Genomic DNA, 26,558 nt, shown 5'->3' with positions numbered 1-26,558 from the left:
TTCAGTGTCCAGAAGTCCACCCCCTTTGCAGTTCATAAACACAAAAAACAAGACAGTCCAAGGTCTCACATGACTGTCATTCCTAAGTGGCTGAGAACTTGTTCATAAATGCTGTAGAACAGGACTGGACCCATAGACTCTCCTCTGACTGCAACATCTTAAACGCACAGAGAAGTACTCAAACCTTTGATGGATTCTCTGGACCTTCTAAGCCCTTACCTGTTCAGATACAAAGGCAGGAACTTTGTGGTGCAGGAAGGGTTGAATCCCAAAGACCTTGATGCTCTCCAGCATGTAGATGTCCGGCCTAGTGACATCTATCTGATCACATACCCAAAGTCAGGTCAGTGATTTGCTGTAAACGGCAGGATGTTTTTGTATATGCTTATTTTACAGATCTGTTATTTAAATTTGGTACTAATTATAGGAAAACTAAAAACAGTCTTCATATTATATGTTGAATTGTGTGCTTGCCTTTTAACGTCTCAAAAGGTTTGGATTTATTCACTGTTGGAAATAGTTTATTTTAAATATAACATCATTCACCCGGTGGACGTTTTACTTTGGTAAATGATCTGTCTGTTAGGAAAAAAACAAAGAAAAAACAGTACAAATTTGAGGGTCCAAGCCTTATAGCCTGTCACCCCTATAAACTACAGAGGACCACTGTCACTGATTGTCCCACTCTTGTCAGAATATATTAATCATATCTTGCCTGTTGATGCAAAAGCACAGGGATTGAAAAGTGGCTGATGGTAATCTCCTAGGGTATAGCAACATAAACCAATCCCTGGGGCGGAACGTCATTCTTTAGTGCAGTATGTATGTACTCATCCTTTGACATGCTGCTTGTGTTCCACCGGCACAACTGGTTCCACCGGGACGGACAAAAATGTGTCTGTGTATTGTTATTTTTTTAATCCTAAAAATGTTTTACTGTGTAATCTAATTTGCTGATAATCTCAAGTCATGTTATTACCCAGGGTCATGTGATTGCATCCCTTTGTTGTCCAACTGCCCTTTCTGAACCTGAACTATTTAAATGAACACATTTCTCCTGCATGAGCTTCACTGCATTGGCTACCTGTAGAGACTTAGAGACTTAGACGTCTCTTTATTGATCCCTTTGGGATGACTCCTGCAAGGAAATTGAATTTCCAGCAGATTACAAAAACACAAGGGAGGTGTGAAAAAAATACAGTATAAGATAACCAATAAACTCTTAGCTAAATAAATACAGAAGGTATATAAACAGTAAACAAAAAAACTCTTAGTCAAATCTGTATGAGGTAGATGTAGGAATACAGGTCAAATCAAATTCACGGAAAATTAAATCAGATAAGTTGGGTCTCATAAATAAGTCATAGAGTGGGGTCTAGACCTTTTCTACATGTAAAGTGTCTTGAGATAACTTTTGATGCGTTTGCAACTATAAATAAAATAAAATTGAACTCGGGGCAACTTTTCACCTTGCACTGGGATATTGTTTACATTTGCTTACAGGCAAGCATACAATTCAAAACATGGAAGCATAAAGTATCTATTCTCTTCTGTGTGAAGGGACAATATGGATGCAGCAGATTCTTATCAAGATCATGGATTCGGCACACCCCAGCCAGGTGGAGGACGCCACCAACAGGGTGCGTGTTCCCTGGCTGGAGGGCTTCTCCGTGGACAACTTTCTTCGAGAAAGGCCGGATCCTCGGCTGTACCGCACACACCTCCCCCCTGACATGTTGCCTCATGGAGTGAAGGCCAAGAGAATAAAGGTAAGTTAAGCTTAGTTAGAAAGGATGCACTTACAATTACAGTACTTAATTACAGTAACTGCAGCCTCAAAAGAAAGGCCTGTTGTGTGAAGTAACATACAGGGTTTCTACGCAGTATGAAAACATATGGACTTTAATTTGAGTAGTTTCCAGTTCTGGATAAATACGGAAAAAGGGAAAATAGTTTGGAAAAATTTCATTAAATTTACATTTAGCTTGAATAAATGCTGTGCATTGAACATGTTTGGAGTTCATTCACTTATATGAGCTACAACACAAAGGTAGAAATGTCTTGTAATTTCTTGGCAACATAATGGCATACACAGTCAGATTTTAACATACGTGTTAAAAGATTTTAAAACAATTTATTTACATAATAAGCATCTAACAATTGGTATTCAGATGTTTATATTTACTGAAAAGTCCTCCGCGAAGTCTGGAAATTTGAGTCTGGAAAAGTCTGGACTTTTGAAGTGTAAAATGTGTAGGAACGCTTTACATAGACTTGACTATGATGAAGACAAGTACGGTAACCCCTTTTATGTGCTGCTGTTCAGGTTGTGTATTTGATGAGGAACCCAAAGGATGTCCTGGTGTCCCTCTATCACTTTGCTCAAAGCTGGGTCATGTTGGAAACACCAAAGAGCTTTGAGGACTTCTTTCAGGACTTCCTGGATGGCAACTGTAGGTTCAGGTGTTATATTCATGGTTGAAAAGAGGGAAAATACTCCATTTGTATGTCTAAAATGTGTCCTGTTTGTCATTTTGTTGCAGGTTTTATGGGATCGTGGTTTGATCATGTGAGAGAATATTACAATGAAAAAGACCAGATGGACATACATTTCATCCAGTATGAGGATATGTTGAAGGTTGGTAATCACATTTTCTTTTTTTTAATAATGGTTTAATGTAGTTTTTTTCCTCCACAGTCCCAAGCTTGTGAATAATTTTTTTTTTTAAACACGCAGGGTAATGCTTTACTTCAACCTCCCTTATTTAGCATTCATACGCAGTATATAATCAGCACTATGGTCACTTTATTTTTTCAGTATTCATCTGTTACACAGAGCTAGCATTTACTTACTGCTGTTTTCCTGCCATGCACCACTATCACTTTATTATTTAGCTTATAGTTATATTATATATTATATTTATACTCTATTACTGCACTATAGTTCTGTTACGTCTGCTCATTACACACATGTATCACGTCTGACCTCATCTGAATCCGATCACTGTCCACTTATATCTTTTCTGCACTACAGTTTTGTTTATACCTGTTTCAACAGTCTACTGCATGTTTACATTGTTTACATCATATACACCCGTTCACATGTCTGCTTACATCTGATACACACGTCTTTCTACATCTCACGCCAACGATGTTCTCCGTATCTAACCTGTACTAACACACTAACATCCTGACACTTGTTCTACCTGTACTAACACACTAACATCCTGACACTTGTTCTACCTGTACTTACACACTAACATCCTGACACTTGTTCTACCTGTACTAACACACTAACATCCTGACACTTGTTCTACCTGTACTAACACACTAACATCCTGACACTTGTTCTACCTGTACTAACACACTAACATCCTGACACTTGTTCTACCTGTACTAACACACTGACATCCTGACACTTGTTCTACCTGTACTAACACACTAGCATCCTGACACTTGTTCTACCTGTACTAACACACTAACATCCTGACACTTGTTCTACCTGTACTAACACACTAACATCCTGACACTTATTCTACCTGTACTAACACACTAACATCCTGACACTTATTCTACCTGTACTAACACACTAACATCCTGACACTTGTTCTACCTGTACTAACACACTAGCATCCTGACACTTGTTCTACCTGTACTAACACACTAACATCCTGACACTTGTTCTACCTGTACTAACACACTAGCATCCTGACACTTATTCTAACCTGTACTAACACACTAACATCCTGACACTTGTTCTACCTGTACTAACACACTAACATCCTGACACTTACTCTTCTCTTACACTTTATTCTTGTGTTAGGTTAAAATGTTTTTGTATAATTTCACTGTCGTTATTTGCTGCTCTGTCTGCCCTGAATTGCCCCCCGGGGACAAATAAAGTTTTTTGAATTGAATTGAATTGATAAACAGTTGTAAAATACCCTATCAAACAGTAAAATATAGATGTAAGAAGATGTAAAACATTTCCCTCATTCATTCACAGGACAGCAGAGGGGAAGTTGTGAAGCTTTGTGCTTTTCTGGGAAAAGATTTGACCAACGAAGACGTCGATGAAATTGTGGAGGTGTCCACATTCAAAAACATGAAGACGAACCCCAAAGCAAACTTCAAGGACTTGGTGGAAAAGCAGCGCTACAAGAAGGAGACCATGCGAAAAGGTTTATGTTTCCAGGAACATGTAGTACAGAGTTTTGATGAAAGATTCAGTTCTTTCGCTAAGGCTCTTTTTTAAATGATCTTTTCATTAGAGCATTATTTACAATAAAGTCTCTGTCTGTTTGCAACAGGTGTGGCAGGCGACTGGAGGAATTTCTTCACAGTGGCCCAGAATGAGTATTTTGACCAAGTTTTCAAAGAGAGGATGCGTGGCCTGCCTCTGAGCTTCACCTGGGAGATCAAACAGTAGCTCCATTATCATTCTTTCACCCCGAGTTGATAGTTAGGGAAAGGCTCTTTGCAGAAGGGGGTTTCAAGGTTGTTGTTTTTTTTTTTAGTTAAGTGAGTAATTTAGTTTGTCACTCAAACCTTTCCTACTTTCCTGCCCTGTCTGTGGCACCAAGCGTACTGGTTCCTGCTGAAGAAATACTTGGGTCACAGATGTGCAGTTTAGACTAAGAGTCTACATTCACGCTATGTGAGGCTGTACTTATGCCTGGGATGTAATCACAATACACGTATGGAGGTTCTCTGCAGCCCGTAATCATAATTGGCCTTCAGTCATTAAACCTAAATGAAAAAGTCGTTAACAAAGTGGCGTTAAACTGCCACAAAATAGCATGCCACGAAAAAGTCATAGTATAATGTGTCATAAAAAGTCATATTTTAGTATGCCATAAAGTATTACACTTTATACCATTCAAGCTCTCTGGTGTCTGCAATCGTGTGTTGACGTGCCGAAGCTTCTCTGATCAGATTTGTTGTTATTAAACTATATATCTAAGTAAGATCAACTGAGGCCCTCGGGTTATTTCTTTATGAATCATCTGGAAGGATCATCAAGAGTACAAGTTTTGGTTATCACTACACTATAATATATAACATATGACTTTTTTCACTTTTTGCAACATACTATACTATGACTTGTTTGGCTTATTTTTTGGGGCATAATTTTCTTTGACTTAGCATGACTTTTTTCCACAACCTATGCCATGGCTGCTTTAGACAGACTATCCTATAACGGATATAAGCATTTTTCTTTGACATATTTTGACTTTTTTTAACTTTTCGACATCCTGTCTTTTTTGACATCCTATACTTATTACTTTGACTGCTATGATGACTACAAAAAAGTTACCTAGATAACAGTTTATTCAGATGGGATACATCAGAGACCAGGAAACATCGGTATGTATGGCTTTATTTAAAAAAAAAAGTCAACCAACCATGGCTCATATATTTAAGTAATTTTATTTTATTAATAAATACTTAGAAGAGAAATGTACAAAACGTTTGGATTTAACAGGGTCACTCAATTACATTTGGAATATTTCACAATTTCTATGTATTAAGAAAAATTACAAATATGTTACATACTTGTAGCACCAAGACGATCAATCAATATTTTTGATAATAACGTTACAATCAAATTAGTTTCTATAACGTGAACAGTCTGTCAGCAATGCTACACCAATTGATAATCTGCCTCACAGTCTGGAGCTATATGCAGCTTTCTAGATTACTTGACTTTCTCACACTGACACGTAAACAGTCGCTACCAGAACTTCAGATAAACTGGCTGTTCACTACCTGCCTTAAGTGAAACAGCAGAAAGCTAAAGTAAACAAGCAGCTGGTGAACAAAGTGAAACAACCAGGTAAACAAAGACACCAAGATGATTTTGTCAGGAATTGGTGGATCAAACCGGGTTTACAAATCACCTTAATATTGGATTTTAATCCAACAGGTGAGGAGAAAGAGGACCGTAATGGCATATTGTTGCCGTTTGTGCTGGGTGTTTCCCGGTGTCTATTCGCTGACCCCTAGTGGTCAAGAAATGCCAGATGCAGCTTTAAGGCTTAAATATACTGTTGACAATAAATACAGTTCAATAACAACTGCATTAAAAAACAGTTCCTTTCATTTCTACTGCTTTCTCCACTTTGTTTTTCCGGCGCTGACAGCTGGAGAGAATTAGCCAGGCAAAAACAATGCCAGCCAGTAAACTGACAATTCCCACAATCACTGGCACCCACACAGGCAAAGAGGAAGGACATCTGGGCACAGGGATGGTGTGTGGAGGACTGGTGGTGGTCACTGGGGGACTTGGTAGGCTGTTGATCTTAGTGAAGATGAAGGGATTGGCCTAGAGGAACATAACATAGTTTAGTGCAGAAATGTATTACAAGGATCATGAGTTGATGAGTCAAGTAATAAAAGTTTTCCAGTAATAAATAAATAAGACATTATGAAATATACAAACAAATATATAAAAACATGACAAAATATAACGCCTTAAAATTGTGGGATAATCCAATACTTTGCATTAGTCATAGTATAGTATAGGGAAAAAAAGAAAAAAGTCATAGTATACTATCCAGAAATAAGTCAATATATATATATATATATATATATATATATATATATATATATTTCTATACATAAAACATGAAAATTATTTTTTTTAACATTTCTGAGAGCGAAGTGTTGCTTACTAAATGATGACCTCATATGATTTATTTCAGATTGTCTTATTCATTTTATATTCAACACTTTTGGTCTCGATAAAACTAAGACTGAACAATACTTGAAATTCAACTCTAATTAATAAATGAATAAAAGTTTGGTGATACAACAAAAACCTTAGCTGTGATCATCGGGATATCTTTTCAGACTCTAAATCTCCACACATACCTCAGAGGGACAGTGAATCTTGGAGCGGTCATATGTGAAATTGTTGTAGTGCTGCTTTCTGCCTACGGGCTCCAACTGTTGAAACAGAAAAAGAAATTCTGTCAAAAACCCAAAATACACCTGTTTACACTGGTCATTGTGCTGCTGTTTGGACTATTGCTGCTCCTCACCATGTTATTCCACAGAGCAAGGGCCATCTCAGCATGAGCTCGCTCACTGATGTGGAAACAGTCCACAGAGAAGAAAGTCGAGTCGACCTCTCCCTCCTGGGGAAAAGATGGATTTTCAGTTTTGTGACATTATTTATGCATGGATGCTTGTTTGGATACATGTCTGTGCAACTCACTCCAATATGAGGGATGAAGGAATTGTGTAAAAAGGGTTGAAGGACAACAGCAAAGTCTTCTTTTCCCTCATAGTGATCTCCAGCAATAAGATGCTGGATTTCAGCCTTGGAAAAAAAGGAAATTAGAGGAATGACAGACTGAACCCTGTTTTATTATTGTAAATATTGAAATCGTTAAAAGAGCTCTTTGCTTTTACCTGATACTCGCGATTGATTTGTTTTATTTCTTCAAACTCTGGGGAGTTTTCAGTTGGGTTGATGACACAGGGACAGCTGGTCCTGTGAAAAAAAGATCCCTGTTAATTCTTAATTCTCCCGTAAAGACTTTTCCATGATGAATCCTTGACTGATCAAATCTATAAAAAATGGTTCTAGAGATTAACAGTAGTAAGGCGTGTGAGAAGAAACTGTCAATGCATCAAAACAACTGAATCTTTTTACGTATTCTCTTTTCTTCCTCGTAGATCTACACTAGTTGCAGTTTGGGAGGGTGGGACTGGAAATGTGTTTCTGTTTTATGCCAAAACATGACAACAACAACACTTTTTGGTTGAAAATGAATTTTCTTTGATATTTCTGACATCTCAAATGTTCCCAGGGATATCTGCTTAAAGGTTGAATATGTGCATACTGTAGAATCTTTATTAAAAGCTATATTTAAAAAAAATAATTAATACATCCATGGGGTGTTTTGAGGGGGACAGAATGAAAGTACAATGATGTCAAATACTGTTGAAAAATGAATTGATTAGTCCAAATGAGTCATTACCCTATATGATTAGTCACTCGACATGGAGCAGGCTGATTGCTCGACACACTTGACAACAAACCTGGCAACCCGACTGCTCAAATTATTTTTTTGATGTTGCGACTATGATCTTGAGAGACTAGATTCCGGTGTTCTGCTCATTCTACATATTCAACCTTTAAGGTTGTGTTTACTTCAAGTTGAGATGACATAAAAAAATGTCAGCTTGTCTCTTTTCATTCTCACATCAGCTTGCTTAATGAATAACTTTTATTTTGACTAGATTTTAATCCTTTAGGGTAATTTACACCACTGGAAGGACCAAATTCAAATTCTTGGACTGATTTTATTTTGACCACTTGAGGGCAGCAGAAACAAGCTTTAAACAGCCCATCCATTTATCGATATCAGTATCTATCAGTATCAACACAAACATGTGTTTTCATTCCTGCTCAAAAATTCACTATCAAATTTTCCCCTCTAAAATCAGTGTCTGGATCAAAAGTCTCATTGGTCAGGCTCTGTTTCAAACACAGCTCTACTTCTACCTGTCAAATCAATATTGCAAACATCTACATTCAACATTATATTTCATTTGAAGTCGTGTTTGTGTCCACAAAACAGATGTCAATCAAATATTCCCTCTCCGTTTCTCCACTATATTCACCAGCTAGTTGCTAATTTAGTCTGTCTGCTGTTTGACGATGAAACAGAGAGAAAAATGGGCAAAACAAACCTCTGTAAGAGGGAACAGCCAAGTGTGTTCCTCTTAACTGATCTCAACGGATCTATCTGCAAGACCATCACAACATTAACCAACAGCCTCGGTACCTAAAGAGACAGAGAGAGAGAGAAGAAAACTTTACACAGTTGTATTTAGGTCGACCAAAGATGACAACAACATAATGTTTAATATCTCACCTCGTTGTACAACATGTCCAAACTGAGCATCAGATTGTGGCTGTAGTTCTTGGGTGACAGATTATTCTGCAAAGATATAAAATAAACCTTTTTTTAACTGCAGTTTCATACAGAAATGTGTGGTTATTTATGTAATATGCATGAATTTTAAAGCACACTTACTTGGTCTAGGCAGTAATGGCAAAGATCATTTCCACCAACAAATATTGTCACAAGTTTCCAGTCCTTTTCAAAATCCACCTCCTGTGTAATACATTTACAGAACATGACCGTGAAAAAGGTTGACACTACTAGAGTAATTCTTCACCTTTGGATAAATCTTACCTTATTCTCTCTCATGGCCTTGATGAGTGCTTGGACTTGTTCGGGGATCTGTCTGTAACAGAACAAATACAGTAAAAAGGATTTAAAGTGATGACAATTACTCGTTCAAAAGTTTTACCCAGGTGGAGGAAGTAAAAGAGTGTGCACATACGAGGACTTAGCTCCAGATACTGCCATGTTGAAGGCCTTCTGTCTCTGGCCCTGGCCTTTGGAGAAGCCCTTTAAAGAGGGGTTGAACTTCTTCAGGATGTCTGAGGAGACAAAGAGGAAAAAGGACGGAGTACCAGGTGAGGGGTAGTGCACTGCGCGTTTCTGTTACTGTAGCAACTGGGTAAAAAAAGTGAGTGAGAGTTTCTTCTCTGTATATTCAATTTAAAGTTAAAATGTTTGATAGATTTCCAAATATAAAAAAATGCTCCTGTGCAGCATTATGTTGGAGTTGACTCACAGAAACTTTATACTTCCCTCAAATAAGTGACATAAACTCACTTGGTAGTGTTGTGACAGTCTCCAGAGCGTTGTCCCCTCCAATGCTGCAAGAAAAAAGCCGACAGACATCAGCCTGGTTCGTAAACTGATGGTTAATGTGAACCTCATCATCACTACAGATATGCCATACCTCCAAGACACTCCTTTATACTCTTTATTCAGGTTAAACAGGTTCTTTGCCTTAGCACCAGTGCCTGCCTGTGAACAGAGAGCCACATATGAAGACACGGAAAACAATAATGTGTATATTAAATAAAAATAATATGCTGCAGATGACAGTTAGACACTGCTAAAGATAAGTCTCACATCAAAGCCTAGACACCAGAACATAAAGCTATCTGGCTGATAACAAACTGATTAGAGAGTTCATAGTTCAATGACACCAAATCACTGATACCAACTGCTCACAGTTGCTGTTAACACACACAGACAAATATACCATATTATTTTAAAAACATAACTCATTTCCTGTCAAGTACCGCTGATGGTAAGTTAGGTAAAAGATGTGTAATCTTCTCAAATTTGTACATTATGTCTGCTTTTGCTTATAAGATGGATTAAGTGGAAATCATTGTGTTAGGACACTAACCGTCAAAGAGTCTCCCAGTGCTGCCACCACTTTGATGTCTGCTGGTCTCAGCTTGTGAACTGAGGATAACATAAGACATAAAAGAGTTTATTATGTAATATTTAGCACTTAAGCAGCTCTCAGGCTACATCTCTAATTATTTTAAGTTGTATGCGATTAGAGCATCTATCAAAGGGCCCATATTGTAATCCACAGAGAAATGAACAGGCTAAAGAAAAGACAGTGCCGTTACAGTCATTCCTTGGCTGCAATGACGGGACATAGACGCCAAAAGCACAGTTGCATACATGCTGACCAATTGGAGCAGACTGATGAGACTGAGATATTCAGAAGTGTTTCACACAGAAGGTGAATCCAGAGGTCGCATTAACCGAATATTTTCTGTCATTAATGTGATTTTCAGTCAGGAGAGTTTACTGACAGGACGATGGTGGAGGATTTTGTATCAAAGCGAATAGCAAAGCTGGCAATATTTCAGATTTAAACATGATGCTAATAGGGAATAGGCAGCTGTCACTGCGGGAAATCGTTATCGTGAAGAGTGACAGTGCAGTCGGTGTCTGTTTATCTTTTCTTTCCATGCACTTATAAATGCATAATCTATAAGCTTTTTACTGTATAAAAATTCAGCTCCAGCAGGGGACCCCAAACTTCCCTTTCCCGGGCCACATTAACCAGCTCTAACTGGGGGATCCCAAGGCGTTCCCAGGCCAGCGTGGAGATATAATCTCTCCACCTAGTCCTGGGTCTTCTCCGAGGCCTCCTCCCTGCTGGACGTGCCTGGAACACCTCCCTAGGGAGGCGCCCAGGGGGCATCCTTACTAGATGCCCGAACCACCTCAACTGGCTCCTTTCAACGCAAATGAGCAGCGGCTCTAATCCGAGTTCCTCCAGATGGCTGAACTTCTCCCCCTCTCTCTAAGGGAGACTCCAGCCACCCTCCTGGGGAAACCTATATGGCCACTTGTACCCGCGACCTCGTTCTTTCGGTCATGACCCAGCTTTCATGACCACAGGTGAGGGTAGGAATGAAGATTGACCGGTAGATCGAGAGCTTTGCCTTCCAGCTCAGCTCTCTTTTCGTCACAACGGTGCGGTAGAGCGACTGCAACACCGCCCCCGCTGCTACAATGCTCCGGCCAAACTCACGCATCATCGTCCCCTCACTCATGAACATGATCCCGAGGTACTTGAACTCCTTCACTTTGGGTAAGGACTCATTCCCTACCCGGAGTAACAATCCACCGGTTTCCTGCTGAGAGCCATGGCCTCAGATTTAGAGGTGCTGATCCTCATCCCAATAATGTGTCTTTTTTTTTTAACATTAAAGCATGTAAACATGTTCTAGTAGAAAACCAAAATGAGCACAATATGGGACCTTTAAATTATATAGAGACATTGAGACAACTCAGGTGAGCACATTCATGCTCAGCGTCACTGGTGGTGTGAATAGCTGTCTTTGTTTCAGGAGATTAACTGGAGATTAAAGAGGACACTGAAACTCATATCAACTGTCTGATGATAATGAAGAGATGACGGTCTGTATCTGTACCTGAAGTTGGCACAGTGTCCGATGGAGCAAGGTCCACACAGGAGAAATCACTTCCCCAGTTCTGGGGGGAAGAAACATCAAAAGGTGTGGTCAATATAAAATGACTTTAAAAATTGATGGATGGACGTAAAGAGTAACTGTATTATTTTGAATTTAATTGAAACTGTGAATTTAGTGCTGTGGGATCTTTCTGTTGTTTTTTATGGTCATTTTTGAATTATAACTTGCAACTAATGATCATTTTCATGTAATGAAAATGTCATAAAATAGAGAAAAGTGCTCACACAACAAAATAAGTCCACAGAGACTTATTTTGTTCTTCAATTTATTATTAATTAAAACAGAAAAGCAGGTTTTAGAATCTGGAAGCTGATAATGTTTGCCATTTGACTGAAATGATTAATTATGATCACATTAGCTAATGTTCTTCATTCAGATACGTCATTCATGTCTTTATTTAAACATCATACATTTTATTTGTAATGCATAGAGAATAAATAATGCTTACTTTGATAGGCCCAGGTGTTGGAGCGGGACCAGCATATGTGTAATTGCTGTTTTTATAGGTCCGGATGTATGGTGAAGTCTGTAGACAAAGAAAAGAACGACATTACCTGGTGGCCTCAAAATATAGAAAACATTTTACAGCAAACAACTTAAAATAAAAGAAGATTTGGAAAAGTATTCATAGCGTTTTTTTTCACAGGACTGAACCATCACAAGATTTAAACAACAAAAACATTAACAAGCACTTAAAGCACTGACTCCTTATTTAAGTTAAACACAATTTCCCACCTTGCTTGGACATTTCAGGTCAATGACTGCATTAAAATCCTGTGTGGTCGTCTTTTTGCCCAGAGGTTCCAGCTGGGAAAACAAGAGTCAGAGTGTACTTTAATATAAAATACACTGTTACATTAAACATGATGATCTTATACATAACAAAAGCACTATCATGTTTCTAGTCTCTGTATCCGTCTGTTTAGACGTGACATAACGCCCTTTCAAAATATGATTTCCAGGTCCAAGCCGGTCCAAGCCTTGTATTTCTACAACGCCGCTGTGCCGTGTTTCCCTGTGTTTGAATAGATCTGACTTTTTAAAAAAACAACGTAATTGCCATTTTACCTCTTGCTTATCGGTGAAAAAGATGAGTGTAACTGACGAAAGAGGTGATCGTAACTGTTCACATGTTTGCCCGTTGTTGTTGTATTGTTTTGTTTGTGTTTGGACCTGGAAATCGTATTTTGAAAGGGTGTTACGTCAGGCTTAAAGGTTGAATATGTAGAATTTTTTTATATATTTTATATTATATATTTTTTTAAATAATACACCCACAGACTTTTCTGTCACGTTCTGTTTACATTGTAGCAGCCAATAGCAGCCGGGATTGCGGGTTGCCAGGGTTGTCAGGGTTGTCTGTTGTTTGGTGCAGCTAATGTAGGCTGGCAATGGGTGAAATGGAGTTTACCAATCCTGCAGCTGCGTTATTTGTCCCAGCAGCTGAGTGACCGGAGACGGGCAAAAACCAGAGTCACTAAAGGCCAAGCTTTCGCTCGATGGACTGAGAGAAAGGAGTTCGAAGGCATTAAAATGCACACCCAAATGGCTACGTTTCTCCTGGATCGATAAGCTAACTTTCATTACTTAGCTGTGACTGCTAGCAGTAACTTTGAGTCAAACTCTGGACTCTGGAATTCTTGTTTTTATGGTGCGATTTGCCGGAGGGGATCAGTTCAAACAGACTCAAACAGACTCCGGTCTCGGGTCTGATGAACATGGCAACCTGAGTGGTGGAATTATGTCTTGTTGTTGCGACTACAATCTTGAGACACAAGATGGCGGTGTTCTGCTCTTTCTCCATATTCAACCTTTAACGGCTGGATAATAAAGGTAGAAGTGTTGTGTTTTTCTGACCCAGCAGTTGGTTTCAGTTAAACATTCCGTTGCTAAGGGCAACCACTACTGGCAGAGTTCCGCAGCAGAGTTCCGAAGCACTAATGATGATTAACTGACATTGTTACAGCCGCCATTTTGTTTTTCCAAGTCGGACGAAATTACGATGTTGACTTTAACTCTAAGTCGGAAACCCCTATTACAATAACTCCAATGGATATTAACTTTATATATGTATACAGTATGTAATAATATACAGGTATATAAATTTGTGTTCAGAGTGTTTCCTAAACAAGTTATTTTTCACAACAACTATGTCTACACCTGTAACCTTCTTTTTCAGATTTGTCATCACTATGGTTGAATTTGTTGTCCAGTAATATTCTTCTTGACAGTTAGACACTTACCATGTTGTTCCAGAGGGAGCGAGCCATCTGCGTCTGGGCCCTCTGGCTGAGATGGAAACAGTCAGCACTGAAGAAGGAGCGATCAGCCTGGCCATTCTGTGGAAAGGGTACATGTAGCATTTATAGGACTTACCTATACTAAGGTAGGAATCAGGCTAATGCAATATGACACAGGCTACATAAAACATTTCCAACAAAAAAATAAGTTTAAAGTGATAAAATCAGTTCTTTCTAATGGATTTAACAGGCTAGCTGTCCCGAAAGGTTTCAAGCCGTATTGGGAAAAAAAATATCATCCCTGTTTTGTCACTGGAAGCTTAGCTCTCAAATTTATCTTCTATTAACTAGTTAAAATCCAAGGGAAAGTTTATTTTGGGAAATACAGAAATAATATAATTGCTAGCTTGCCAATATTTAGATAAGAAGCTCGGCACCCCTCATCTGTATAATATGAAGCTATCGCTAGCAGCCGCTTAGCTTAGCATAAGTACTGGAAAATAGGGAGAAGACAGCTAGCCTGGCTTTGTCCAAAGGCAGCAAAAATCTTCCTACCAGCACCTCTAATGCTAACTAATTAATATGCTATATACTACTTAAAAGAACAGTAACCAGCACCTTTCAACAGAGCTATGCTAACACCTACACCTTTTAACAGTCTTTGTGCTGCTAACTGGTGGCTGGTTGTTGCTTGTATTTACTGTACAATCATTTGAGTAAGGGAATTAATGTCCCTTGATTTAATAGATATACATAATAGACTACAGAGATGGACGGTCATGTCTAGATGGTGACCCTAGATTTGTGAAAGCAAAAACTCTCATGAGACTGGCTTCCCAACAACCTATAGGCCTACTAACTTAACCTTTCAAGTTTAATGCCTAACCTTAACCATCTCGTAAACTCGCAAATCTTGGGTTACCATCTAGACTCTCGACGGCCCCGTAAAAGGGAAGCCAAGACATCGAGATCGCCCCCTGGTGGCCTGCTGCACTATAGCTCAGAAATAATCCCACCCCTTCCATGTTAGCGGATGAGACATGGACCAAACTAAAAATTATGTAAAATTAATTTCTCCCAAAGATTGTTTCTGTTATTTGAGGTATCATGTTGATGTCTGTTCGAATGTTATTTTTTTCTGATACCTTTGGGTTTAATTAGTCATTTGATGCCCTAAAAACAGGAGATCATCCCATCTTTATATACATTCGATGAGTTATACTGAAGGTGAGGCCAACTAGCCGGACAGCAAAAGTTGTTGTACTGTTGATTTTGGGACAATGACAAAAACAGAATAGCAACAAACTCCAATTTTGCTTCGTATTAACTGCCTACAGTTATTTTTGTGTACTAAAACAATGCTAAAACTCTGTGTACTGTCACTGACAGGTAGTTTGGGGACGATGACTTTTCTGAAGAAAGGCTGTACGACCACAGTGAAGTCTGGGCGAGTGTCGTAATGGCGCGACTCCACAAGCTCATGCAGTAAACGCTAAAAGAAAGAAAGAAAGAAAAAGAGTCAATGAACTGGAATCTGAAAAATAAACTTGACTGTAACAATCAGAGTATGTTTTATCATGTCTTTTCCTACCTGATAGTTTCTATTGATGTCCTCCACCATTTGCAGAGCTTTGGAGTTCGGCTTTGGCAGGATAACACAAGGACACAGAATACTAGCAAAGGAGGGATAACAAGGTTTTATAATAACAGTCTTTATGATTGTTTAGTCGATTTTAATTAAATTTAAAAAAGGGACACTCACTTTACCAGCCAAGTTGGGCATTTAAGTGAAACGTTTATGTGCATTTCTCTCAGGGGGGTAATTTGGAGAGGCTCTACTAAGTTCACCAGAGCCCGAGGCACCTAACAGAGACGAGCTTGATTAATGCTCATACATAAGATATATGCAGTATGTACAGTGTATAATAATGTTGCTGCGTGTCTGTTTATTTTTACCTCTTTGTGTAGATAATCCAGGCTCTCTTGAATATTACGAATATAATTCTCTTCAGAGTAAAGTAGCTGTAGAGAAAAAGGAAAGTTCTTTCACGTTGTGTCTTTTGGCCCCTCCATGAAATTATTATACAGTAAATTTGTATTATTATACATATTACTCTCCAAATTAGTACTCACAGAGTTGTAGCAGTGGTCACAGATGTCATTTCCACCAATAAAAAGAGTGATCACCTTCCAGTCAGATTCAAAATTGATTCTCTGTACAAGAAAGAAGAATCAGATGGGACATTGAGTATGTAGAGTTGTTCTAGTCTATGAGCAATATCTATCTTTAGCGATTCATCTGCAGATTAATTTCTTGTTTAATTGAGAAATTGCTTGGTTTATAAAATGTCAGAAAATGTACATCCCACTTTCTTAAAATCAAAGAAGCTATCTTTAAATGTTGATTAATCCGTCCAAAACGCAAAGATATTATGTCTGATATGAAACAGAGAAAAGCAGGAAATGTCCATATTTTTAGAGGCTAAAAACAGCAGTTTCTGCCAGTCTTCCATGAAAAATGACTTTATTAATGATTAATCGATTGTCAAAATAGCTGCCGATTATTTTTCTGTCAAACGACTGATGAATTACTCAACTAATTGTTGCATCTCTATCCTAGATATACACGTACTGTATGTCTCTTTGATCTCTTAGTAGTCCAGAGCAGATGTTACATATACAAGCACAAGAGGATTTTATAAGGGAGCTGGCAAATTTAAAAATACGGAAGAAAATATTTTATAAACTTACAGAGTCATTCTTCATCCTCGCCACCAGAGCTCGCACCTGTGAAGGTATGTCCCTTAAAACACAAATAAATCACAATAAAATAGCATTTAGGGAGTGAAAAGGAGGATGTGTTTTTATTAATTCTATAAACATAAAATACTCAATTGACAACACATTATCTCAAATGGATTTGTGCAGAGCAGCTTTGTATGCAAGTGTCTGAGTGTAAGCAGTCTTAATTGTTACAACATAAACAGGTAATTTAAAGGTAAAAACATTAATTTATCATTTATAATTTAAGTAAAAACAGATAAAAACGCCTCTGATGGGACTCACTTGCTCTTGGCTCCTGCTACAGCCTGGTTGAGGAAAGCCTGAGCAGTTTGCTGCCTGCCCTTGTCGACAGAGTAGCCCGTCAGGTTGTGGTTAAAATGTTTTAAGATGTCTGTTATAACAAAGAACACGGCAATAAAATCCCAGTGCAACAACTTTAACATGTTATTTGAACTAGAAACAAGGCATTAAGAAGACTCACTGGGAAGCGTGGTGATAGTCGTGAGGTTTCCATCTCCACCAATACTACAAAAAACAAAAAAACAGAATACAATGTTAAAAATGACGACTTAAAATCACTTTACACTTTACATAGAACCCCATTTTATAATACTGCAAGATGTAAAACAAAAGTATTATGTTGCAATGTAGTGTGATATTTATGTGTGAAAGTGATGACTCACCTCCAGGATAAACCTCTGTACTGAGTCAGGACGTCCAGGATGTTGTTCTGGCTGGACGCAATGCCGTTCCCCGCCTTACAGAGAGAACAGGACAGTGTTCAAGTAACGTGTTGAAATAAATTAATATTGAACATATAGGGCATTTTAAATTTCTTTAGTTTTCTATACCATTTGGTTTTGCCTTATTTTTGTATTATTTTTAAATTATTTATTATAAATGTAACTCATGTGTTGTACTAATTTCACCGTGGGTCAGAAAGAAACTTATTTTGGACTCCTCTGTATGTTGGCACACATTGCACAATTTTATGATAAAGTTGACTTTGGGGTGGCCGGTGTCACAGTGGTTAGAGCAGTCGCCCTGTGTAAAGAGGCTGAAGGTCCTCGAGGCAGCAGCCGCGGGTTCGACTCTGACCTGCGTCCCTTTGCTGCATGTCTCCCCCCTCTCTCTCACCCCATTTCCTGTCTGTCCTTTATTATATCTACACCATGAGTACACCATCAGGGTCTTCGCTGTAGATATTACTAATATTAATCAGTTAATTGCTGTATGTTGCGGTTGTTTGAGGTCATTTTTATCCTATTAGACATTTGTGTGTAACGTTGTCAGAATTAACGTAGGAATTATTGAGTTATGGTTGACAGATTTCATACTGTTACACCACTGTGCCGTTATTATTCCTCTGTCGTAACTGTCTTTTAAATGTCCACCAATGCCTTGAGCAAAATGGTTTGGTACAAGAAGTGGTATTGAAGAAACTCTAGAAGATCTAATAGAATTAGAACTTGTACAGTATTTTGTAATCTCCTTTCTTTCTAACTTAAAATAATGACAAAATGGCTCACTGTCAGAGAGTCTCCCACCGCAGCCACCACGCTGATATCGCCAGGCCTGAGTTCATGGACTGGAAAATGATAAAAATAAATAATACATTAGAAAAATAAGAAGAATCAGATCAGTCAGGACAGTAAAGAGAGACTGTACAGTAATATAATACTATAAACATGTAATTATAATAATATAGCAATAAAACTAGCTAGAAATACTGTAGTAGGTTAAAAATAAGTTATTATTTGAAAGAAAAAAATTATCAGGAGTAGAGAGAGAACGGAAGGAAAATGGCTTAAACGCAAATAATTTCAAATTTCAAATACACATTTTGTTTGCATTAAAATAATAACACACCCAGTGTCTTGGCATTCTTAAAAACGCCATTAAATGTTGAGGAAACAATCATTTTAGCCTTTTAAAAAAAAGTCACACTAAAAGATTAATGATTAACGTGACTGATTTAAAAATAAATCTGAGTAAATTGTTGTTTCTTATTGTTTTATATTGGCTTTATTTAAAGTTATACAGTATTTAGAGTGAGTTTTTCAAAGCGTGGTACTTAAACACAGTTTTAATAATAACTACAATTTAAAAATGTTACTACTAACCGTATGGAATTTAACTGTTTCATCCCTAATCAGGAGCAATGTCAAATGATATAAAAAGTGACATAAAAGGTCATTTAAACAGAGATACAAGACTAGAAATGATAAATAAAAGTGATAAATATACAGATTAGTGACACAAGAATGTAAAAACACAAGATAAAGTGTGTTTTATATACCAGATAAATTCGTTGTATGTCAATGTGACACCTTTGTATTTCATATGTGTTCACATATGAAGTAAAAAAGGACACAATCAGCTTTAATATGCTGGTCTTGCAACATAAAAAAAAGCTATTATTGAAAAATGACACATGAATACACATTATAAATAAATTCTCCCTTTTCATTTTTACATGATAAGCCCCCCCGAAAAACTGAATTTGTCTTTTTCTAGTTAACTGAAAGTCCCCCTGCCGCCTGATAAAGGCCCAAAGAGTAAACCATGCGACTGTACCTGAGGTGGGTGTGGAGGGTGAGGGGCCAAGGTCCCCGCAGGTCATCTCTGAGCCTGTAAACTGACCAGACACACAGAGCAAATCCACAGTCAGAACCAAACAGGAGGCGTACAACGCTGCCACGACCTCCATCCAGGCTCGATAACACACGGTACTCACTGAGTGAAGAAGAGGAGAGGCAGCGCTGTGGTGATACGAAGGAGAGTTTCCCTCCGTCCTCAGGAAGGGCCGGTCCTGAGAGAGGGAGGCAGATACCCAGAGAGAGGAGGAGGAATAAGAAAGAAAGACTTGGGTTGAGAAAGATGAAGAAGTGTAGAATATTGCTTTGTCAGTATCTGATGGTGCATTTTAACATGCTGATTAAACTGCATGTGTGTGAGCTCGTAGCACCTCAGTTGGACATGGCAACGCAATGATCTTTCCATTTTCTTCTGTGTTACGTCGACCATTCATGGGCTGCAGCTGAAAGACAGAAAGTGTATAGTCTTCATGTTGGCGAGACAGAGAACAATGATTCTGTATGTTTGTTTACATGTGTGAGCAGCGGTGGAATGTAACATGTACGTACATTTACTCATGTAAGAGTTCAAATTCAAGTACTTTACTTGACTATTCCCATTAAATGCAACTTTGTACTTCGATTCCACTACATCTCAGAGGCAAATACAATTAACTCCACTACATTTGTCTGACAGCTTTAGTTACTTTTCAGATTCTGAAGGATGAAGTCTTCTTTTATAAAAGTTCCCCTACTTCTTCAGACATAACTATTAACTATTTAAAAAGCAACACTACAATGGTGCTGGGTGTCACGCAGCGGTGAGGTTTGTCCTGTCTTTGGGTTTTTGTCTTGTGCATTTCCTGTTTTATTTTGAAAGATAACTCTCCTCTCGTTCCAGGTCACTTGCCCTTTCTCTTGTGTCACGGGTCTGACGTCATTCCCTGATTCCCAATTGTTTCACAACACATTGTTTCCACCTGTGGCTCCCCTTCCCTCATGTGTATAAAGTCTGTGTCTTTACCCCTGTTCCGTGCCAGATTATTTTGTACCGTGTGTCGAATGTATCCAGCGTTTTGTTTCCACAGTCTTGTTCATACCTCCGAGTTTATTGTTTCCATGTTCTGCTGATAGTATTTCTTGTTTTGTCAAAGTAAGTGTAGCGTTTTTTAATTCTCGTTTTTCCATTGTTTTTCCTTCCTGGTTGGAGCGTCCTTGTACAATTAATTATTTTGTTCACTTTGCTTTTTGTTTTTTCCTCCTGGGCAGAGCCTCTTTATTTTGCACTTTGTTCTGTGCCACGTTTCTCGTCGTCAAGTTAATAAATTCAGTTTTGATCCGCGGACCTCCGCATCTGAGTCCTCATTCCTGCCTGGGTTTGACACTGGGTGGAATGGGCAAAATCTTCTATCCTGATATAGATCTTTTCATATCTCATTATTTATATATAATATATTTCTCTAGACAGCATGTGTTCTGGTAAATCAATCAATAACCAGTCTATATGAAATAACTACATGTTAAAGCCTATTTGTATATACTCCGACTGTGTGACTTAATTAGATAGATAGATGGAATAGAATAGATTGCACATGATTTTCATGTTGTTGTTTATTAAATGAGTATTTTCTCATTTAAAAAGACCTTTCTTACTTCTACTACCACTGTGTGTGTAAAAATAAGCAGCGTATAAACAGAAATGGGTTGCAGTTATTCCCACAAACGCTGCTCACCTAAAGATGAGGCTACCAATCATTTCAGCATAGAGGTCACCTAGAAAATCATTAGCCGTAAAAGAGGAAAAGACTTCCTGATATTCTCCCTTTTGTCAGGTCATGGAACCTTTTATTTATATCCCACACGTCGTACTAAAAAATATACAGTGGCCTTTAAACTGAGAAATGAGGAACAAACTTCTCCCTTAACCCAAAAAAAACCACAGGATCAGAAAATCAAAAGAGGTTAAGAGAACCTAACACAGTGAACATTAAGAGGTCAGATATTGTATAATTAATCTGCGAGGAAGCAACCGCTGTGTACGAGTCTGAGATGATAAAACATTCTCACACACACACACACACACACACTTCCTAAATCCAGCATCATTCCTGCCTCAAGGTTTACTTTTTTCACCACAGACAATTTAACAGCAATTTGAAGATTCTAGTCATTAATAACAGTGACCAGGGATGTGTGTGTGTGTGTGAGAGAGCTTGATCAGATTGCTTTAGGCCTCACCAGGTTTTTCCACATCTGCACCACGAGTTTATCAGTTTGTTGTGACTCAGAGAGAGGCCTCCCACTCTGTTAAAAAAAGAACATCGACAACATCGTACAGTACGTTAGATTCACAAAGTACATCTTTGTTAAGATGGCAGGACTCTGCTTCTGTCACTGTCACTAACTTACTAAGTTTTTATTGATTTTAAAGAATAACTTCACGATCAAAGGAGAACCTGTTACTGATAAAATACTGATGCAAGTGAACTCACAGAGGCAGATAAAAGGTCTGCGATGAAAGGCGTCTCCTGCACAATGACAGTGAAGTCATCTCTGTCACCATACCAACGCCTCTTTACCATGAGCTCATCCAAAGACTCCTGGTCAGTGAAAAAAGGAGATGAGGAGAACATTTCACAGCAGCTAAAAAACAAGCAGAGGATCAGATATTCTGGTGTGAAAATGGACCAACCTGCAGAGCATGACTCAGCGTGGCCCTCTGAAGCCTGGCTTCACCTTCACTGCTGGTCTCCATGCATGGACACATCCTGTCAGTAAAAAAGATTGTTAAGACATAATAAATATGTATTATATTAAGGGTAAAAAAGTATCATTTTACATATGAACTAACTTGTTATCACTCTCTCCATCCCACAACGCAACACTGACGATGGTCCGCTTCAGCTGCAACACAATGAAGTGAAAGAAAATGTCAAATGTATGAATTTTTGCAGTAATGAAAAAAACTCTTTACACTATCAGAAATATACCTGAGAGTGCAGCAGCTGCAGAGCTGCATCCACCTCTTCAACCACGGCTTTGATGACCTGGACACAAACACAACCGTCTGAGACTTCAGGAGCATTTCTTATTCATCTGTCAAAGTACATTTGTTTGAAACTATTGTTGTGAATTGTTGAAAATGTACAAAACATTTGTTAAAGTTTCACTGTCAGGTAATAAGAGACAAAAAAGTAGCCACGAAAAGCATTTTTCATCGTTCATCAGTTATTTCCCTTCCTCTTATGCAATTGTTGGAAGCTGTCAGCTGTTCTGTAAAAAATGCTAAATACCTTAAATAAAAAATTGAATGCTTTATTCAAGACGAGGTTTCTGTCGGACAAACTTTATCAGCTTGGAGCCTGACGCTGATAAGAATGAGAAAAAAACAACGACTTGGACTCTGTAACTTCAGTGTTTGAGGCAGCAAAGTGTAAAGAAAACAACTCTGCAAACACATAAAATATGTATTTGTTCCTTAATAACTTTGTTACATGAATATTCAAATATTTAGCCGTTTACCTGCTGCTGCTCACAGTCACACAGCTGATCCATCTGAGCAAACAGAAGGACCAGCTTCCAGTCTCGATCCACATCAATGACCTGAGTAAAAGAAAAAACATAACAAAATATAGAAGAAGCCGAATTTAAAGAAAACAGCCCTCCTATTAGGGCCAAGTATGAAGAAAAATAAAATACAGACCCGGGGAGGGGGGTTATATTTCGGGAAAAAAAGTTGCAGATTAACAAGATTGAAGGTAGAATCTGCGACTTTCATAAATCTGCAACTATTTTTCTCAAAGATTTGCCACAATCTCATAAATCTTCACCTTTTTTTTTCAAATACTACCCCCCTCCCCCGGGTCTGTATTTTTATATATATATATATATATATATATATATATATATATATATATATATATATAGCTTGCCCTAATACACCGCTGTAGTTTACAGAGTGTCAGAGTCTACTCTCTTTTAGACTCTCTTGAGTCTGTCTTCCTTTTTTTTTGGGTTGCATTACAGTGTAGGTAGTGCATCAGACTTTCACCATCTGAAGGGACATGCACGGTGATCTGCATTTGTAGGACAGCCAATAGGAAAAGTCTCCTGTCACAGAGCCAAGAGGAGGTGCAGAAGTCTAGTTTTCTCTCCGAACACTTAAATTACAGTATGGCGTGAAAGGTTATTAGAGAATGTTTGCCCTGCCTACTCCAGCTTTAAAGCTATTTTATGCTTAAGGGACTTTTTTGAATAATTATAATTAATTATAAATATAAAGGGAGTACAAACACTGGAGCCCCTACCTGATTGTTTTGGAGGTAGAGGGACACTTCCTTTGACTGCTCCACCAGTGTGCTACTAACCAAATGAAACAAGAAGAGAACAATGAATCACTGGAAGCAGAGCTGTCGGTGGTTCTCATGTGTCAGAAAGTGCTGTCCGTACCTGTGCTGAACAAACTGAGCAGAATACAGGTTTGTTTCATCTGAGAGAGGACCGATGAGTGCAGGGTTAAACAGGCTCATTAGCTCTGTGTGAGAGACATTAACACAAGTTGTTAAGTGACACGGGTTGACCGGGTTTCCACTGATGCAAGGCCGGTGGTTCGATCCCCGGCTCCTCCTGTCCATAAAGTATGCTTGGACAAGACAATGAACCCCAGATTTATCCCGATTATCGTTCAGTTTTGGATAAAGGCCCTATATAAATGCAGTCAAAACCCAGAGCTTCTGTTCAAACTTAAACAATTAGTCCTTTAAACGTATTGAAAAGTATTTGCAACAATTATGATATTTTGTTGCATTTTTGAAGTAAAAAAGGTAAAAAAGGTTGCTGGTTTTGCTGCTCTATCTATGATATTCAAAAAAACAGAACATCTTTGGAGTTTGGACTGTTAGTCTAATAACAAAAGCAGTCTGGACATTTTCTATTTTATGATGTTTCAATGATCAAAGAATTAACGAATGGAGGAAATAATAAGCAGATTAATTAATAGTGGAAAAACTGTTAGTTTCAGCCCTCAAACACACAAATACGTTGATGTGACTATGAAAATGTGTCTTTATGAGTTTCATAATTCAAAATAGCTTTCAAACAGCCACACACTTTTAACACCCTTTCAGATGTAATAATTCCTTATAAGAACATATTTAATCTATAAATGTGGCACTAATTTCACAATAAAATATGTTAAATATCTGCATTCTAATAAAGCAAATAATTACTAAAGCATTACAGTGTTTCAAAATGGTTTCATTAGATGTTAAATCACACTTCGATCCACATCTGTGACCTCCCTGCTTCAGTCAGTATTTTATCTCTATGAAGTAACAAACCTTTCTAAAAATAGATAACACACCACAGGCCTGGTGTGTGGCGAGTGTATTGGGGTTCATTGTTTCAAATTATCACAGTCGGCGTTAGATATCAGCGTAGTAAAGATACCGCACAGTAGTGTAATAGAAGCCCATATCAATGTTTTCAGATGAATTACAACGTGTATTAAGACTGTAAGCCAACAATAGTGAAAGTTACGTTTTGATTTATCAGCAGTTACTGGAGCGTTCAAACATCAAGTCTGTTTGAAGGCAGTGCAGAGAACGAGTGAAGTAATTTAGATATTAAAAGTAAATTATTCAAGAAACATTTGGCTTCAGGCCGTGTAAACATTATAAACAACTAAATTAAACTTGAATTTTACCTCTGAGTCTTGATACCACTGTGGACAGCTCAGTGCTGCAGGAAAAGAAGAGAAAACAGTCTGATTGTGTCTCTGCTTTGTTGAATTTTAGACCTCGTGGTGCAAATATCACTCGTGGAGACGTGTGCTCACCTGTGCATGTGAAGTCCAATGGAGGAAAGCACAGCCACATCTGACGGAGTGACGCTATTAACTTGAGAGAAAAATATATTTATATTGAAGCCCAGCACTCTCACACAGGAGGATTTGGTATTTTGCAGATCAGACATCAGAAAAAGGTTGAAAATCTGTTTGTGTTATTTACTGTATGAATCAATCAGACACATTCAGATCCTTTACTTCAGTAAAAGTAACAAAAAAATACTCCATTAGAAGTAAAAGTGCTGCAGTGAAAGTGTTACTGAAGTACATTCTGTTTAAAAACTGATGTCAGGTCTGTCAAATAAATGCAGTGGAGTAATAATAAAAATAATGATATTTCTCATAATTAGTGGAGTGGAGAAGAAGTATAAAGCAACATGAAATGGAAATAAAGTAAAGTACAAGTAACTCAAATGTTTTTTACAGTACTTGAATTAATGTATTTACTGGTACAGGATATTCATATTCCACTGAAAATTCACCCTCAAAATGAATAATAAAAGGTTTCAAATATGTCATTTTTATATAATGTATATATTTTGATTCATATTTTGAGCTCTAATAATCTGACTTACCGTTGGAAGGAGGCGACTGAGAGGGGAACATCTGAGTGCAAGGTAGTCCAGTTACTGAAATCAGACATATAAATAATATAGTGGATTAAATATCACTTTAAAGAACTGATCAGCCATGCAGCGTATTTAAATGTGCCTGCTGAGCAATGCACAAAGCACACGTATCGTCTATACTCTATAAGTATCTCATATACTTCCACCAACATGATCTTTGCACTATTTCCACCATAACAAGTCAAACACACCAAAACATGTGTCTCCTTGTCTCTCAGCTCAGACATATTTAAACTCTCTTCAAAGGCACACAAATGAATAATACCAACATATTAATATGCTAGATTGGTGGAATAAATGCCATGCAGATGTTTCTTTAATTCACACTCTTTGTTGTCATTCAATCAAGCTTCAATTTTACTACATGATTTATAACATTTAGATCCTCTATAGCAGTTTAAAACCGTGATGATCAGTTTCTCCTGTCAGATTTTAAAACTTGCAGCATTAAAAAGAGTGACATGGGCATGAAATCAAGCAAACAGTAGAAACCTGTCGTCCACGTGAGCCCCAGGACTGTGATCAGAACCAGCTGTGGAAACATCATCTCTCTGATTTTCTCTGATTTTGTCCTCATGGATC

The 26,558-nt window shown here is 38.0% G+C and overlaps 2 protein-coding genes across 2 annotated transcripts; one reads left to right on the top strand and one right to left on the bottom strand.

Annotated features, from left to right (window-relative positions):
* Window positions 1-189: 189 nt before the first annotated feature.
* Window positions 190-4,444, top strand: LOC310962091 (amine sulfotransferase-like; the record flags this gene model as incomplete). The annotated part of the gene is made up of 6 exons (XM_083934449.1): window positions 190-343; window positions 1,561-1,769; window positions 2,327-2,453; window positions 2,544-2,638; window positions 4,007-4,181; window positions 4,311-4,444. 6 exons carry the CDS (start codon window positions 190-192, stop codon window positions 4,427-4,429), a joined length of 879 nt encoding a protein of 292 aa, XP_083790575.1. The 3' UTR covers window positions 4,430-4,444.
* A 1,638-nt stretch (window positions 4,445-6,082) lies between these two features.
* LOC310962210 (phospholipase B1, membrane-associated-like) lies at window positions 6,083-26,520 on the bottom strand (the record flags this gene model as incomplete). Its single annotated transcript, XM_083934597.1, has 41 exons — window positions 6,083-6,325; window positions 6,874-6,948; window positions 7,044-7,139; window positions 7,220-7,324; window positions 7,417-7,498; window positions 8,704-8,798; window positions 8,889-8,954; window positions 9,051-9,131; window positions 9,213-9,260; window positions 9,360-9,463; window positions 9,702-9,745; window positions 9,832-9,899; window positions 10,291-10,349; window positions 11,843-11,903; window positions 12,351-12,428; window positions 12,638-12,709; window positions 14,146-14,241; window positions 15,530-15,634; window positions 15,734-15,815; window positions 15,905-16,005; window positions 16,099-16,164; window positions 16,276-16,356; window positions 16,894-16,945; window positions 17,209-17,317; window positions 17,408-17,451; window positions 17,610-17,683; window positions 18,456-18,514; window positions 19,504-19,564; window positions 19,664-19,738; window positions 19,895-19,966; window positions 21,995-22,102; window positions 22,195-22,270; window positions 22,342-22,406; window positions 22,493-22,549; window positions 23,025-23,105; window positions 23,810-23,861; window positions 23,952-24,036; window positions 25,207-25,241; window positions 25,339-25,399; window positions 25,923-25,976; window positions 26,469-26,520. 41 exons carry the CDS (start codon window positions 26,518-26,520, stop codon window positions 6,083-6,085), a joined length of 3,180 nt encoding a protein of 1,059 aa, XP_083790723.1.
* Window positions 26,521-26,558: the final 38 nt, after the last annotated feature.

This window comes from Echiichthys vipera (genome assembly GCF_963691815.1).
Source record: "Echiichthys vipera genome assembly, chromosome: 19".
Classification (NCBI taxonomy): Eukaryota; Metazoa; Chordata; class Actinopteri; order Perciformes; family Trachinidae; genus Echiichthys; species Echiichthys vipera.
This window is presented reverse-complemented; position numbering and strand designations above follow the sequence as displayed.